Source organism: Myodes glareolus, chromosome 26, assembly GCF_982192425.1.
Source record: "Myodes glareolus chromosome 26, mMyoGla1.1, whole genome shotgun sequence".
NCBI classification, from domain to species: domain Eukaryota; kingdom Metazoa; phylum Chordata; class Mammalia; order Rodentia; family Cricetidae; genus Myodes; species Myodes glareolus.
This window is the reverse complement of record NC_142051.1, coordinates 14,251,335-14,270,340: the sequence shown is the minus strand read 5'-3', so window position 1 is coordinate 14,270,340 and position 19,006 is coordinate 14,251,335. Positions and strand designations below refer to the sequence as shown.

The 19,006-nt window shown below is 37.8% G+C and overlaps 1 protein-coding gene across 1 annotated transcript; it reads left to right on the top strand.

Annotated features, from left to right (window-relative positions):
* The first annotated feature begins 16,871 nt into the window (after nucleotides 1-16,871).
* On the top strand, nucleotides 16,872-17,816 carry LOC148117756 (olfactory receptor 9S13-like). The gene has a single exon (XM_087901972.1). It carries the CDS (start codon nucleotides 16,872-16,874, stop codon nucleotides 17,814-17,816), a length of 945 nt encoding a protein of 314 aa, XP_087758098.1.
* Nucleotides 17,817-19,006: the final 1,190 nt, after the last annotated feature.

The following is a 19,006-nucleotide window of genomic DNA, read 5'->3' as shown; positions in this document are numbered from 1 at the left end:
TAAAATGTACTTCTCTAGCTCTCTTTCTATATTTGTTTACTTAATAAATTTTATTCAATACATTTTTACCACATTTTGGTATCATGATAGCCATAGTAATAAATCACTTTATTCTTTAAGAAGTTCACAATATAGTATATGAGTCAAATCTTTGGGAAATCAATTCAAAATCAGAGGCTGTGTGCCAAAGATACTCTCTGAGATCACACTGTGAGGTGAGTGAGAGTTGATATTTGGTAAGCATGGATATTTTTCATGGGCTCAGAGGAAAATGGATTTAATAGGTATAAAGTTGAAAGTAGGGAGACTAGTGCTGTGGCTAATGCTGGTGGTGTGAGCTTAAAGTTTACTTATGTTACTGAGGAAAAGGCACATTTTTAAAACCACTATTAGCAAATAAAAACAAAAGTTAAAGGACTAGTGAGTCAAGACTATGTGAAAAGAGATGTTCTCCCATTTTAAAACTAGAACCAATATTTGTGGTGATTGTCTAAGCAGAAAAGTCAATGAGAAGAACTAAGTTAGGGATGTGCCTGTCTGATCCATCAGACCCATGGTTTGATCTTTAGCATCAGTAATAAAAATAAATTAAAGGGTTTAATGTAAGAAAGCACCTCAGTTTTATAATTATAATGTTTAGAAAGATCTATAGCCAACATTGTCCTTAATGATAAAAACTTGAAGCTTCCCTGATGTAATTATTAACAATGCTACAATGTCATATTATAACATATATGTTTAAGTTTGTAATAAAAATTCTAGATGATATAATGAAATAACTGGAAACAAATGTTTTGTAGCTTCATTGTATAACTTAAAATTTTTATGTTGAAGCTTGTGGTGGTTTGAATGTGCATGACCCCATAGGCCATATTTGAATACTTAGTCAAAAGGGAGTAAAACCTGTTTAGGGACAGATTAGGAGGTATAGCCCTGAGGGAGGAGATGTGACCTTGTTGTAGGAACTGTGTCATTGGGAGTGTGCTTTGAGGTTTCAAAATCCTACACCAGTCTCAATTTCTCTGTGCCTGCTGCCTGTGGTTTAGGATGTATCTGTTTAGCTACTGATTCATTGTGATGCTTTTCTGTTTTTGACCATGATGATTATGGACTCACCTTTCAAACTATAAGAAAGTCCCCAACTAAATGTTTCTTTAATAAAAGTAGCCTTGGTCATGGTATATTTTCACAGCAAGAAAACAGTAACTAAGACAATTCCCAAATCTCCAATTCCTCAAATAAGACTATAGTTTGGATAGTGTCCTCAAAGATGAAATAAAGTTAAAGTTGGACAGCAAGTGGGTCACAATAAATAGTATATCAGGATATTTGTTGGCAGAAATTATAAGAACACAGAATTTTCAGTTTCAGGTGCACAGAGTTGAACCTAGGCAGAGACACCAAGAAAATTGTCACTTACAAGCCAAGAAAAAGACCTAAAATTAGTTCACTAGGATAGTAGCTTCATGTTAGGCATTAGTTTCCATGGCTATAAGAAAATATTTCTGTGATAACTATACCCAGTTAGTTGTATTAGTTATGACAGACAGAGAAAAGTCGTGTGATTAGATGATTGATGATAAATACACAGTTGCACTTGTTTACACATAAAATGGTGATATATGAAGAAAATTCAAATGTCTCAGCAGTAGCAGCAACAAAACTTCCTGCAATGAATAATCAGTTATAGTAAGTTTCCTGAAACATGGCTAATATGCAAAGGTCAATGTAAAACATCCCAGCAGCTTGGTCCTGAATCAACTTGATATGCCATGTTTTGTTGACTCCCATGGGAGGTCTTACCCTTTCTGAGGAGTGGATGGGGGATAGGTGGGCAAATGGGACGTGGGGTGAGAGAACAGCAGAAGACGAGGGAGGAGAAAATGTAGTTGGTATGTAAAATAAATTAAAACATTTTAATTAAAAAATGAAAAACATGCTTGAAAGTGAAAACATCAAGATAAAATAATAGAAATTTCCATTTCTAGTTTCTTTATGTAAACACAAATTTAACAATAATGTACAGAGAACCTGCCTGCAGCAAGGTAAGACTGCAGGCAGGGAAATTTCTGACCAGCAAGTGGCACTGATCCTGTAGCAGAAGATACAATGGAGGGGTAAGTGTGTTCCTGACTGCCGCACAAGCCCGGTAAGGGAACACACAATTTTCCCGCCATCCTTATCTCCCTGGCTATCCTGAGGGGTGGCTTCCCCCAGCTAAACCCTCTCTCCTCCTACCCCATCCCGGCTTTCAGCCAGGAACCCCTACCCTTCCTCTCTCCCTTTTTCAGGGCATAAAATCCTCCAACTGAGCCTGTGTGGGCACCACCGGGACAGGGTGGTGAGTGCAAATGGGAGGGAGTTCCTTTGTTTTAATAGCCTGCCTACAGCAAGGTAGGACTGCATGCAAAGTGATTCCTGGATAACAAGCGGCACTAATCCGGTAGCAGAAGATCCAGCGGAGGGAAGAGCCATTGGAGAGCATCTGAAGGAAGAGATGGGCAGGCGCCAAGGCAAGAATTCCTCCAGCAATCTGAAAAACAACATGAAAACACCAGATCCCAGCGAACTTATGACAGAAGGACTTGAACACCCTATTCCGGAAGAAGTGTAAAACAGTGTCATTATGAAAGCAATAGAGTCTCTTAAACAGGGTATGAAAAACTCATTTAAAGAAATAGAAGAGAAATATAACAAAAAGATTGAAGAAATGAGTAAAGAAATGGAAGAGAAATATAATAAAAAGTTTGAAGAAATGAGTAAATTCGTAAACGATACCCTGGGAAACCAAGAAAAAACAATCAAACAGATAATGGAAACAGTTCAAGAATTGAAAACTGAAATGGAGGCAATGAAGAAAACACAAATCGAGGGCCGACTGAATATGGAAAATCTAGGTAAACAAACAGAGACTTCAGGAACAAGCATAACCAATGGAATACAAGAGATAGAAGAACAAATCTCAGATTATGAAGACACCATAGAGAAAATAAACGCTCTGACCAAAGAAAACAGCAAATCCAACAAATTCTCATCACAAAACATTCAGGAAATATGGGACATATTAAAAAAACCAAATCTAAGAATAAAAGGAGTAGAAGAAGGAGGAGAATTGCAGATCAAAGGTCCAGAAAATATATTCAACAAAATTATAGAAGAAGAAAACTTTCCCAACCTAAAGAACGATATTCCTATGAAGGTTCAAGAAGCATACAGAACACCGAATAGACTGGATCAGAAAAAAACATTCCCTCACCATATAATAATCAAAACACAAAGCATTCAGCTTAAGGAAAGGATATTAAGAGCTGCAAAGGAAAAAGGTCAAATAACTTATAATGGTAAACCTATCAGACTTACACCAGACTTCTCTATGGAAACCATGAAAGCCAGAAGGTCCTGGATAGAGGTACTGCAGAAACTAAGAGACCATGGATGCAAGCCCAGACTACTTTACCCAACCAAGCTATTGTTCACTATCAACGGAGAAAACAAAATATTCCAGGATAAAAACAAATTTAAACAATATGTAGTTACAAATACAGCCTTACAGAGAATATTAGAAGGAAAATCACAACCCAAGGAATCCAACATTCCCAACACTGCCTACAATAACTCAGACATCTAGCGACCCTTCACAAGCACAACTCAAAGAAGGAAAACACATACACTCTACTACCAAAAAAACGACCGGAGTCAACAACCACTGGTCATTAATATCACTCAATATCAATGGACTCAATTCACCTATAAAGAGGCACAGACTTAGAGATTGGATACAAAAAACCAGGATCCAACATTCTGCTGTTTACAGGAAACACACCTCAACCACAAAGACAGACACCTACTCAGAGTAAAGGGTTGGGAAAAGGTTTTCCAAGCAAACGGACCTAAGAAACAAGCGGGTATGGCCATTCTAATATCTAACAAAATCGACTTCAAACTAAAATCAATCAGAAGAGATGGAGATGGACATTTCATACTCATAACAGGAACATTTCATCAGTAAGAAGTCTCAATCCTGAATATCTATGCCCCTAATATAAAGGCACCCACATATGTAAAAGAAACTCTTCTAGAACTCAAGGCAGTCATCAAACCACGCACACTAATAGTAGGAGATTTCAACACACCTCTCTCACCAATGGACAGGTCAATCAGACAGAAACCTAACAGAGAAATAGGAGAATTATTGGAGGTATTGAATCAAATGGACTTAACAGACATCTATAGAACACTCCACCCAAATAGGAAAGAATATACCTTCTTCTCTGCAGCTCATGGAACCTTCTCGAAAATTGACCACATACTGGGTAACAAAGCAAACTTCCACAGATACAAAAAAATATTAGTGACCACCTGTGTCTTGTCAGATCACCATGGATTAAAGTTAGAATTCAACAACAATGCTACCCCCAGGAAGCCAACAAACTCATGGAAGTTCAACAGTCAACTACTAAATCACCCCTGGGTCAAGGAAGAAATAAAGAAAAAAATTAAAGTCTTCCTTGAATTTAATGAAAATAAAGACACAACATACTCAAACCTATGGGACACTATGAAAGCAGTGCTAAGAGGAAAGTTCATAGCACTAAGTGCCCAATTAAAGAAAACGGAGAAAGCACACATTGGGGACTTAACAGCACACTTGAAAGCTCTAGAAAAAAAAGAAGCTGATTCACCCAGGAGGAGTAGAAGACTGGAAATAATCAAACTGAGGGCTGAAATCAACAAAATAGAAACACAGAAAACAATCCAAAGAATCAATGAAACAAAAAGCTGGTTCTTGGAGAAAATCAACAAGATCGACAAACCTCAATCCAAACTAATCAAACGGCAGAGAGAGAACATGCAAATTAATAAGATCAGAAATGAAAAAGGGGACATAACCACAGACACAGAGGAAATTCAGAGAATCATTAGATCTTACTACGAAAGTTTATATGCCACAAAGTTAGAAAATGTAAAAGAAATGGACAGTTTTTTAGATAAGTACCATATACCAAAGTTTAACCAAGAACAGGTGAACAGTCTAAATAGACCTGTTAGTCGCGAAGAATTAGAAGCTGTTATCAAAAATCTCCCTACCAAATAAAGCCCAGGACCAGATGGTTTCAATGCAGAATTCTACCAGAACTTCCACGAAGAGCTAATACCTATACTCCTTAATGTATTCCACAATATAGAAACAGAAGAGTCATTGCCAAACTCCTTTTATGAAGCTACAGTTACCCTGATACCAAAACCACACAAAGACACAACCAAGAAAGAGATTATAGGCCAATCTCTCTCATGAACATCGACACAAAAATTCTCAATAAAATACTGGCAAACCGAATCCAAGAACACATCAGAAAAATTATCCATTATGATCAAGTAGGCTTCATTCCAGAGATGCAGGGCTGGTTCAACATACGCAAATCTATCAATGTAATCCATCATATAAATAAACTGAAAGAAAGAAAAAAACCATATGATCATTTCATTGGATGCTGAAAAAGCATTCGACAAAATTCAACACCCATTTATGATAAGGGTGTTGGAGAGACTGGGGATACAAGGATCATGCCTAAATATAATAAAAGCAATATACAGCAAGCCGACAGCTAACATCAAATTGAATGGAGAGAAACTCAAAGCCTTTCCACTAAAATCAGGAACACGACAAGGCTGTCCACTCTGTCCATACCTCTTCAATATAGTGCTTGAAGTTCTAGCTTTAGCAATAAGACAACATAAGGAGATCAAGGGGATTCGAATTGGAAAGGATGAAGTTAAACTTTCGTTATTTGCTGACAATATGGTAGTGTACGTAAGTGACCACAAAAACACTACCAAAGAACTCCTACAGCTGATAAACACCTTTAGTAATGTGTCAGGATACAATATCAACTCCAAAAAATCAGTTGCCCTCCTATACACAAAGGATAAAGAAGCAGAGAGGGAAATCAGAGAAACATCACCTTTCACGATAGCCACAAATAGCATAAAATATCTTGGGGTTACTCTAACCAAGGAAGTGAAAGACCTATTTGACAAGAACTTTAAGTCTTTGAAGAAAGAAATTGAGGAGGATACCAACAAATGAAAAGACCTCCCCTGCTCTTGGATTGGGAGAATCATCATAGTAAAAATGGCAATTCTACCAAAAGCAATCTATAGATTCAATGCAATCCCCATCAAAATCCCATCAAACTTCTTCACAGACCTTGAGAGAACAATAATCAAGTTTATATGGCAAAACAAAAATCCCAAAATAGCCAAAGCAATCTTATACAATAAAGGAACTTCTGGAAGCATTACCATCCCTGACTTCAAACTCTATTACAGAGCTACAGTATTGAAAACAGCTTGGTATTCGCATAACAACAGAGAAGTCAACCTATGGAATTGAATAGAAGACCCAGATATTAACCCACAAACCTATAAACACTTGATTTTAGACAAGGGAGCTAAAGGTATGCAATGGAAGAAGGAAAGCATCTTTAACAAATGGTGCTGGCATAACTGGATGTCAACCTGTAAGAAAATGAAAGTAGATCCACATCTATCACAATGCACAAAACTCAAGTCCAAATGGATTAAAGACATCAATATTAATCTGACCACACTGAACCAGATAGAAGAGAAAGTGGGAAGTAGTCTACAAGATATAGGCACAGGAGACCACTTCCTAAGTAGAACCCCAGTAGCACAGACAATAACAGAATCAATGAATAAATGGGACCTACTGAAACTGAGAAGCTTCTGTAATGCAAAAGATACTGTCAGTAAGACAAATAGGCTACCTTCGGACTGGGAGAAGATCTTCACCAACCCCTCATCAGACAAAGGTCTGATCTCCAAAATATACATAGAGCTCAAGAAACTAGACACTAAAACTCTAATTAACCCAATTAAAAAATGGGGTACTGAACTTAACAGAGAATTCACAACAGATGAATTTCGAATGGCCAGAAGACACTTAAGGTCATGCTCAACCTCCTTAGCGATCAGGGAAATGCAAATCAAAACCACTTTGAGATACCATCTTACACATGTCAGAATAGCTAAACTCAAAAACACCAATGATAGCCTATGCTGGAGAGGATGTGGAGTGAGGGGAACACTCATCCATTGTTGGTAGGAATGCAAACTTGTGCAGCCACTGTGGAAATCAATGTGGCTGTTTCTCAGGAAACTGGGAGTCAACCTCCCTCAGGACCCCGCAATTCCACTCTTGGGAATATACCCAAGAGATGCCCTATCCTACTACAAAAGTATTTGTTCAACTATGTTAATAGCTGCACTATTTTTAATAGCCAGAACCTGGAAACAACCTAGGTGCCCCTCAATAGAAGAATGGTTAAAAAAGGTGTGGAACATATACACTTTAGAGTTTTACTCAGCGGTAAAAAACAATGACATTTGAATTTTGCATGCAAATGGATGGAAATAGAAAATGCTTTACTGAGTGAGGTAACCCAAACCCAAAAAGAGGAATATGGTATGTACTCACTCATAAGTGGATTCTAGCCATAGTTAAAGGTCTTTGAGTCTATAATTTGTGATCCTAGAGAAGCTAAATAAGAAGGTGATCCCAAAGAAAATCATCTAGTTATCCTCCTGGATATTAGAAGTAGGCAAGATTGCCAGGCAAACTTGGGTGCACGGGGGGTAGGGGTGGTGGAAGTAAGGGGAGAGGATTAGGGAGAGGGGAGAGGGGGAGGATTGGGGTTGGCTTGGGGGAATGAGAGGGGGGGGGAGGAAGGATGGTTATGGGAGCAGGGAAGTTTATATCTCAACTAAGGATGCCATTTTAGGGTTTGCAAGAGACTTGATTCTGGAGGGGTTCCCAGGCCCAAGGAGAGGTCCCCAGTTTGTACTCTGGGCAGCAGAGGAGAGGGTGCCTGAACTGGCCTTGGCCCATAACCATACTGATGAATATTTTTCATGTCACCACAGAACCTTCATATGGCGATGGATGGAGATAGAGACAGAGACACATATTGGAACACTGGACTTAACTCCCTAGGGCCAAATGAGAAGCAGAGGGAGGGAGGTCGTGAGCAAGGAAAGCAAAATCAGAGGGGGCCTTCATCCGATGATGGATGGAGATAGAGACGGAGACCCACATTGGAGCACTGGAAGTCAGGACTGCGAAGGGTGCGTTCACCCACTGATACAAGGGGACTGATCAAGTGAGAGCTCAACAAGGCCAGCTGGACTGGGACTGATCGAGCATTTGATCAAACCAGATTCTCTGAATGTGGCTGACATGGGGGCTGACTGAGCCCCCAAGGTCCAAATGAAGACTGAGAAGCCATTGACAATGGCACTGGGTCTTGTTTCGTCTGCATGGACTGGCTTTTTGGGATCCTGGCCTTTTTGGATGCTCACCTTCCTGGACCTGGAGGGAGGGGGGAGGAACTTGGATTTCCCACAGGGCAGGAAACCCTGACTGCTCTTGGGAATGGTGAGGGAGGAGGAGAGGGAGTGGGGGGAGTGGGAGGGTATTGGGAGGAGGGGTGAAAGTGGAAAGAATGTTTTCAGATACTTGAATAAACATGTCTAACTGAAAAAAAATAATGTACAGAACAAAATACATCTGTGAGAATTGAAGAATAGAGTTAAAATGTTATAAAACCCCTAAGAAACTGTGAAGGCAAGGGTTCCTTCTTCATAATGGGTAAAATATGCTCAGATACAGATGGCTCAGCTAAGTATCTAGAGAAAACCTTTATTCATGCTTTCCATATTGCAGGGAAATATTGGATTGGATGCCACAACCAACACACTGACTTTTTAGGAGATTAAATAAAGAATTATTTTTTTTTCTGTTAATCATTTGAGTCTCAAATGAAACCAACATAGTTTGTAAGTTAAAGAACTACTGAGAATACAGAGATAACAACAGGGGTGACTCTCTGCATCATAACTGGGCACAGTTGGGGAAAAGCATATAACTTGTATTTCATAAATCTGGAGGTAAGGGGAGGACATAGAATTGCAGAATGCCGGTTATTTATAAGACTTTCAAAAGCAATGGCACCCTCTTGTCTTATGTTAGGGACAATGTACATACTTTGCCTGAGTGTTTCTGAAATCAGTGAAAAACTGGGGAGACTGGTGTTGTAGAATTAGAGAACTTACATTATTCCAGACACTGTCAATAGCATGTTGTTATGTGCTACCAATAGAAGGCAGACAAATAATGTGGCATGCCTCTTGGTACAAAGTCTTAGAGTTCCATATTCTCCTAAAAACATTTGATATACCATCAGGAACCAGTGGACTGATTAGGAGGACTGTTCCTTTTACAAAGCCAGTGTACATATGCTAGAGGATGCCAAAAGAAGCCATGTTTTTGCCAATGTGACTCCTGATTGGTTTAATAAAGAGCTGAATGGCCAATAGCTAGGCAGGAGGAGGTTTGGTGGGACTTCTGGGGACAGAGTAGACTCTGGGAAGAAAGGTAGAGTTACCAGCCAGATGCAGATACAGCAGGATGTGCTGTACAGAGAAGAGGTAACGAGTCTCATGGAAGGACATAGATTAAAAATATGAGGTAATTTAAGCTGTAAGAACTAGTTAGGAACAAGCCTAAGCTAATGCTGAGCTTTTATAATTAATAATAAGTCTCCATGCCATTATTCACAAGTTGGCAGTCCCAAAGAGAAAATACTACATAATTCCCACACAAAATTATGAAATGTACAAAGAAACAGAGAAACAAGCAACAAATATAAGGGAAAATGAAACTAAAAGAAATAAACCAACAGGGATAGAACTATAAAAAGGAACAAAACAAGAAATCTAGAAATAAAAATTACAATAACTGAAACAAAAAAAATCACTAGAGAAGTGATATAAACTTTAACTGGAGTTAAGTTTTTAAAATAAAATACTGTAAAAAGTAAGATACTTTTTGAAATTATTTTGTAAGAAGAACCATTTAAAAATAATTAAAAAGTAAAAGATGTTTTCCAAGCTTATACAACACACCAAAATATGTGTGTATTATTGAAGTTGAAGAACATAAAAAAGTAGCAAGAAGCTTATTTAAATCAATAATGATGGAAAATGTATCACCTTGGAAGAGGAAACCAGACATTTACATTCAAGGATTTAACCATACTCTAAATCAGGTAACAATAAAGAAATCTATCCATCATGATTTAGATACAATAAAATCGTCAAAATCAAAGAAATAAGCTTTGAGAGAATGAAAAGAAAAGGAACTTGTTATAGATAAATAACTCTCAAAAGATTACAAGTGACACACAGTTCCTGGTCTGCCAGTTTCCCAGCACCAATATGTAACATCACTCCAAATTTCAACCACTCAGCCTTCACTTTCTTGTCACCTGTCCACCACAGAAAGGTAAGGGCCCTGAGAACTCTGCCACTCTCAATACTTCCTCACTTCCCTTTGGTTTTGGAGCTAATAAGCAAGTGCTCCTCAACCATCAGCCATGAGTCCACGTTTCTACTCAATCAACTTCAAATGTATAAATCTCAAAAAAATCCAAAAACAACCCAAACATCCAACATATCTCTTCTAAAAAAATTCAGCTATGCCATAATAATAGATCAAATTATAACATCTTCTGTTTATGTTCAAACAACTCAAAGAAGACAAAAATAGCTCCTCACAGTCTATCTGCATTGTCCTCTCCAAAACTCTCCAAAACACATAGTTTGGCAAGAAATGGTCCTTGCCTCAACTGTGGAAAGTATACTGTGATGTGGGATTCCCCTCTGTATGCTCTGACTACCACTGGTTAATAAAGAAACTCTTTTGGGCCCCTGATAGGGTAGAACAGAGCTGGGTAGGGAAAACTAAACTGAATGCTCGGAGAAAGAAGGCGGAGTCAGAGAGAAGCCATGTAGCCTACCCAGAGACAGATGCTGGAACTTTACTCAGTAAGTCAAGCCTTTTGGCAATACATAGAGTAATGGAGATGGGTTAGTTTAAGATATGAGTTAGACAGACATTTGCTTAACCTATTGGCGAAACAGTATTGCAAATAATATGATTTCTGTGTGATTATTTCAGGGCTGAGTAGCCGGGAACAAACAAGTGGCCTCTCCTACAACAATACTGCTCAAATTGGACAGGCAGGACACAAAAGAATCACCTGGTAAACTTTGGCATAACAAGGTATGCCAGTCCCTCAGAATTTTTGCTTCACAGAAAAGCTTATCAGATATTCTAGGCCTGTAGGCTAAAGATGGATGCCCCAACATTACAGAGGAACCTTGTGTGACCGTCCAGGCAGACAGTTGTTTTATTTCTATGGTTTTGGCCGCTGCATGTTCTGTAAGTCCTGTTGACTCAGGTAATATTTATGGCTCTTGGGTTTCTGATGGGGCTGAAGAATACATAGTTATAGTTTTACAGCTTTCCTTGTTACCAAATTCAGAAAAGAAACTTATAAAAGATATATAAAGATTATGAGGTTGAGAAACATAAGAATCAAGAATTGTTTAAGAAAATGTTTTCAGGTCTAAAAATATAATTTTAGTTAAATAATACAAGTTATGATAGAAAGTAGTATAGGTATAAAACTTTAGACTCACCAAGATAGGATAGATAACAGAATATTTACCCTGAATTTGCCAAGTACAAATAGACTGGATATTGTGAATGTAATTCTTACCTGATAATAATAATTCTTAACAATAGTCTCAATAGCACAATGAAAATATACAAGCTAGACAACTAGAGACAAAACTAAGCAAAAACCAGTATCCATTAATTTTCTGCCATTAAGAGACACACCTTACCATAGAGATAGTTTTAGATAGGGTAAATTGACTGAAAAACATACTCCAAAGAAATTAATTACTTTTAAAAATGACTAAGTGTAACTATTCTTATATATTATATACTATATATTAAACTAAAAATAGTCAAAAGGACCAAACAAGGTCACTTCATACTCATCAAAGGAACAATACACCAAGAGCATATTAAAATCTACCATAGAATCACCAAACACAGGTGCATTAAACTTCAGAAGAACTTGTAAACTGTAGCAGATGTAAAACAACAGATTAAACACAAAAATAGTAATACTGAGTGACTTAAGTACAGTACTATTATCAATAGACTATACAGCTAAACAAAAATTAAATAAATACTGCATAACTGGTACCGTGTATCAGATGGACCTAACAGACATTGCTAGAACATTCTACCCAAACACTAAAAGAGACAGACTCTTCTCAGTATTGTGTGAATCTTTCTCCAAAACTGATTATATACCAGGACACAAAGCAAGTCTCAACAAGCAAGAGAAACTGAAATAACGTTCTGTCTTTCATCTGATCACAATGGACTATTGCCCACTGTTATGCATCATTATTTAGAATACAATGAGAAATCATGTTGGTTTAGGAAAATGACAGTAGTAGATTGGGCAGGACTATTGGACTGCTTTACTGCCTTGACACTTCAACAATACCTTTTAATAGAATGAGAGATAACACAGTCTATGTACGTGTGTGTACCTGTTAGTGTGGGTGTTTGCATATTTGTATACAAGTATGCCTGAATATGTACACATATATGTGTGAAGGCCAGAGGATGAAAATGAAGGTCTGTGCTGGATCACACTGAATGACTCTCTCAGTGAACCTGAAGCTCATCAGTTTACCTAGATTGCCTGGTCCGTAAACTTCAGGGATACAACTGTTTCCACCCCACAACACTCCCAGTGCTAGAGTTACATTGTGTTCATCTGTTTATGATTGGCAATTTACTAACTGAACCATTTACTTGGCCAATTTTTCCATTCATTTATCTATGTCAGTTTTCATCATTGTCTCAATCTTGTCCTCTAACCAAAATTCTTGCCCTTGTCTTTTAACACTACTTTTTCCTTTGCTTGAGTTCAAGATGGCAGCCCAATGTATACTTTTGGTAGCCTATTTTATTAGTTCATCCAGTTTTAAGAATACATTGTTTCAATTTACTAAAATATTTTATATTAATTGCCTTATGACATTTATCAACACATTGTATTTATCGTAGAGATATGAAGTGAGTCCTTGGCTGAGAATAAATTGACTGTTAAGCAAACATGAAGACCTGAGTTCCGAACTATAGAACACATATAAACACTGTGTGTGGTGGCATGCATCTGGAACTCCAGCTCTGGAGGATAGGGCAGGCACAAAGGTAGGAAAAACCCCAAGTTCAGTGTGTAATTCCTTTAGCCACCTGTAAGGCTGCACTTCCAGGTTCTGAAGCCGGTGCATGTACCCCCCCTGTGTGCGCATGTGTAGGTCGCCCACCATCTGCGTCACCAGCGTCTGAAGCAGAAGCACCCCCCACCCATACGCAGGTGCAGGGCGGCAGGTGCAGGGCGAAGGGTCGTCCGTCATCAACGTCTGATGTGAGCCCGTCTTTCCTCTCGCGCGCATGTGCTAGGAAGCCTTTAAATGCTATACCCGCGCCATTCCCACTCTCTCTTCTCCCCCGTCTGTCCACACCGTTTCCACCGAGCTCGTGCACATAATCTTCTTAATAAACTTGTACATGTGGGTTTGTTCGCGTCTCGTGTTCTCGCCTCATTTCCGCCTGACATTTTTATAGTGGATGTTCCATCTATCTACATTGGTGACATCTATGATGGTGACATTCACACTAAGTTCTAGATCATCTCAAACCAACCTATGTAGTACCCATGGGTTTACCCCTGATTTTCGGGGTTCATTTTGAGGACAGTTTCTGGCCAACCACCGTTTCCTGTTTGTTCCTGTGTTCCCTCTGCCCCGCCTGGTGATTGGCTATACGGCCCTGTTGACTCTACATTGGGCGTGGTAATTTCCCACCTACCTGGGGGGTATTTCATTGTGCAGCAGCTAGGCATTTAAGGTTTTCCCTAAATTTGAATAAACAGCATTCAGCTGATCTCCTTTCGAATGACCCAGGTCACTTGTGTGTTCTTTCAATTAGACCCAAGTAGTACAGTACAGTGGTGCACAAACTTGACCTAGAGAGTAACACAGGCACAGGTGCTGCAAATTTATGGTATAAAGTGACTGAGAAAGATGCTATAAGTCACCCCTGGATTCCACATCTATGCACAAAGCAACTGTACCAAAAATACACATTCCACACAAGCATAAAGACACACTTGCATATAGCACACAAACATATAAGAAATGGCTGTATAAAGGTAAAGTTTATAATCTATTCAGGTATTATTGAACTTCTCCGTGTTGAGCAAGACTATAAGAAATGAACCAAGTGTGCCTTTAGCCACACTGTATCTGTGTTATTAGTTTCTTCTGTGTAGAAAATCAGTTATCATGTTCCCCAGAGAGCTTTTTTTAATTTTCCAGAAGTTTGATGAGTTCACCAATTAATAATTTTCTCTCTTCTTTCCTTGTTTTCTTCATTCTATTTCTTTTCATTTGTTTCTTTTTTTTCTGCATCATGGCACAAATATTTTACTGATGACAGAGCCTTTGGATCTCCATGGGATATTATATGGAGGCACTGCCTGCCCAGCTCCTTGGTTTCCATCCTCATGGGGAAATTTCTTTCTGGATTAGTTCCAGGCTTACTTGCCACTGAATTGGTGAAATAGTACAAGACAATTGTAAGTTCACCCAACAAGACATTAGAATATCATCTAAAAATGTTGCTACTGTTTGCTGATGCCAGCAAATCTGAACCTGGAACTGAACATTGATGAATGACAATAGAGCTGTGGAGAAGCTTCTGGTTAGTGAAAGGTTTGTTTATATCCATGTTTGGTGTACTCTTAAGCATACTTAGTGTTTACCAAGATAATAAGAAAAATTCTCATATCTGCACCCTAACTTCACTTTCAATTCTAACCCATGTTTTGAAAATTCTGCTAAAATCAGGAACTTTTTAATGTAAACTATGAATTTAAAGAAAACTTAGTTTTTTAATTAGTAGTCCTTGCTAGGGGTAATTTTCATCATGTCTCTACTTGTGAACATTAACCAGTTATATAGTTTTAACCTTTGTATTCAAGAGGGTCAGCTACTACATATACACCAAAGGTTCTAAACGTGCTAGCATATGAAAATTTCATAGTACAATTCCAGTACCAAGAAGAGCAATTGTGAGACATTTTTGAGCATAAATACACATGTTGTAGGCTAATGCACATGATTATGTGATTTAAAACTCAGCTTCATAGCATGCAATTGAACTATTGATTACACACATTCTTTTCTACTCTGTGATAAATTGTTGAGTAGTAGACAAGCATGTTTCTCACTCTAGTGACCCCAAGTCACTTAAATCTATTGTTAATATTTTAATTTTCTAAATCATAGAGTTGGAAAAAACTTCTCTATGTCTATGCTATATTTTACTTAAAAATATGCTGCAATTGTAACAGCATATGTTTAGACAAAGATAACTGAGACTTGCCTAAATTCTTACTTTTACTATTTAATTAGCTATATTTAAATTCTTTTGTGTTGTCTTTTCATTTTACAAGGGTATATATCATTGTGCATATAATTAGGGCTTTTTCTAAAAGGAGGATTTTTTTGCTAAAGAGTTAAGAAATCTCTACTTGCATTTATTTTTTTTATGAGAAAGTAATTTTATTAAATTATAAAAGTTTCCATTTCCGCCCCTCCTCCCAACACCCTCCCACTCCCCCCACTCCCTCTTCTCCTCCCTCTCCATCCCTAAGAGCAGTCAGGGTTTCCTGCCCTGTGGGAAGTTCAAGTTCCCCCCCCCCTCCAAATCCAGGAAGGTGAGTATCCAAACAGACTGGATCCCCCAAATCCAGTATATGCAGAGGAAACAAGTCCCAGTGTCATTGTCAATGGCTTTTCAGAAAGACTCCAGGCCAGCCACATTCAGAGAATCCGGCCACATTCAGAGAATCTGGTTGGATCACGTCCTCTTCCAGGAAGAGCTAATACCTATACTCCTTAATGTATTTCACAATATAGAAACAGAAGAATCATTGCCAAACTCTTTTTATGAAGCTACAGTTACCCTGATACCAAATCTACTTGCATTTATATATTGACAAAATTGAAAGGAGGAAGGATAATTTGAAAAAAGAAAAAATGAAGGATAAGATAGAAAAAAATTAATTAATTAATAAAGAAAATAAGAAACAGTGAAGGAGGAAGGGAGACATGGGGTGCAAAGCAAGAGTCTTGTTGCATTGCTTGTAGCAAATAGAAGCGAAATGGTGAGTGTCTTTGGCAGTTAAGTTGTGCCTTCAAGTATTTAAATCATCTTATGGCTGAACAACAAAAGAAATAATGACATGAAGTTATTATGTAAAAATATAATTGTCTAAACTGGAGAGACTCCCTATCTTCTATAAAATGGTATGTGCACACACATATGTGTGTGTGATGATATGTGTTACTTTTTATTTTGTTGATGAAACTAACCATACCAAATAACATTTTAATTTGTGCTCAAAATTTTTCCAAATATATTTACAGTATAATACTTCATATATTATATATTCTAGAAAGATTATGATGTATACAATAAATATAAACCTTTTGTAGTCACAAATCTTAATGGCAGTAAACAGGTGTTTAGAATCCATGGGAAGATTCAAAACAAAACTTTGTGATTTCAGACATTTTTCTGGAATTTCTATTTTCTCATATAGAATTTAGAGGCCCAATTTGCATTTATTACAGGCAAGTGTAATGAAAAACCCTCACTGGATTAAACAACTCAGTGGAAGGACTAACAAAACAATAGATTGTTTATGTCCATGATGTTTTGTAAAGTAAAATGAGCAAGGTAAGTGTGCTTCAATGCTGACTGAGTAGTTGTTTTTACTAAAACTTGGACTCTTCACTTATTTATTTATTTGTTTATGCTATTTTCAAGTTTTATCTTCATTTTAGCTATGAACAGTGAGCAGAAGAGGAATTACTCAGAGGTAACAGAGTTCATTCTGCTGGGATTTAGAACCCCTCCAAAGTTTCAAGTCTTTTTATTCTTGGTGTTCTTGATGATCTACATGGTCACTGTGGTAGGAAATGTCAGCATGATAATGATTATTAAGATGGACTCCAGACTCCAAACACCTATGTATTTCTTCCTTAGAAACTTGTCTTATTTGGATCTCTGCTATTCCACAGTCATTGCTCCCAAAACCTTAGCCAACTTCCTAACAAGTGAAAAGAAAATTTCCTACAATGGTTGCGCCACCCAGTTCTTCTTCTTTGCTTTGTTTGTTACAACTGAAGGCTTCCTTCTTGCTGTCATGGCATTTGATCGATTCTCAGCCATTTGCTCTCCTCTCCTATATCCTGTGCACATGTCCCAAAAGGTATGTATTCAGTTGGTAACTGGCTCCTACGTTTGTGGATGCATCAACTCCATGGTGCAAACAGGTTTCACCTTCAGCTTGCATTTCTGTGGAGAAAACAGGCTGGACCACTTTTTCTGTGATGTCCCAGCTCTGATTAAGATCTCCTGTGTGGACACCTTTGTGAATGAGATTGTGCTGTTTATTCTCTCTGCCCTCATCATCATCTCCACCACAACCATCATTCTGGTTTCCTATGGATACATTCTTTCCACTGTCCTGAAGATCCCCTCCACCCAAGGCAGGAGTAAGACCTTCTCCACCTGCGGCTCTCATATAGCAGTGGTGAGTTTATTCTATGGAACTGTGTTCTTCATGTATGCCCAGCCTGGGTCCATCTCCTCTCCAAAGCAAAGCAAGATTGTAGCTGTGTTTTACACACTTATAATACCCATGCTGAACCCTCTAATATATAGTCTAAGAAACAGAGATGTGAAAGATGTTGTAAAAAAAGTATTAGGTGGGAAATGTTCACAGTGATTTTTATGAAACCTTTATTTAGTGAAAAAAATTGTTTTCTAAGCTGTATACACACGTACACAAATATGACCACAAATACAATTTTATAGGTCTCATAGAATAATAATTCTAATACAGATGCAAAGAACATTATTTTGTGTGTACTGAATATATGAAAACATATAACTTCTCACTTTATAATGAAATTTCAATTGATTGGGTAGCAAACAGAAAAATTTATCCTAATGTAATTGTTAAAATCATTTCATATATGTATATTATACTCTTTTTTATTATAAGTTCAAAGGTTCTGTGATAGTGGCTAAATGAAAGCATGAGCATGACATACATTATGGATGAAACTTATTGTGGCCCAAGTTGCCACATTTATATTCTAGGAACTATCTTTCTTAGATAAAAAAGTTCATGTGAAGCATTTCTTCACACAAATACATGGCAATAGTATTTTGTTAAACTGTATTTCCCCATTCCCCCTTTTAATATAAAGTATTATATTAGATAAGATACTCTATAGATATTTTCTTTTAATTTAAAGATGCCTTCTTGTGGGAAGGATAGTAGTTCATAGGACTCTTAAAAGTTAAATGTAACTTAAAGACTCTGGAAGTTCATGCATATGTGTTTCTTTTATTGGTTAAAGAATAAAGTAGCTGCTTTGGCCTGTGTGGCTGCTTTGGCCTGTGACAGGGCAGAGTAGAGCTTGGCATGTAAAACTAAACTGAATGCTGGGAGAAAGAAGGCAGAGTCAAGAGAAGCCATGTAACTGCCCACAGGAGACAGACACACTAAAACCTTGCCGGTAAGCCACAGCCACATAGCGATACACAGATTAATAGAAATGGTTTATTTAAGATATATGAGTTAGCCAGAAATATGCTTCAGCTATTGGCCAAACAGTATTGCAATTAGTACAGATGTCTGTGTGATTATTTTGAGAGACTGGGTGTCCTGTAGATGAATAAATAGCCTTCCCCAACATTCACCAAGTGTAGAAATTTACAAAATTCAAAAGATCCCTCCAGGAGGTTATAAAACTAGTGAGAGTTTTTGACAAGAAGTGAGTCTCTTGTGGGGGTTACTGGGCAAGGAGGTTCTAACACGGTCTCACGATTTTTCACCATAAAGGGTGACTTTTCAGCACTGCATCTGCCTTTGAGTCATCCAAAATGCTATAATTAACCCCAATGGAA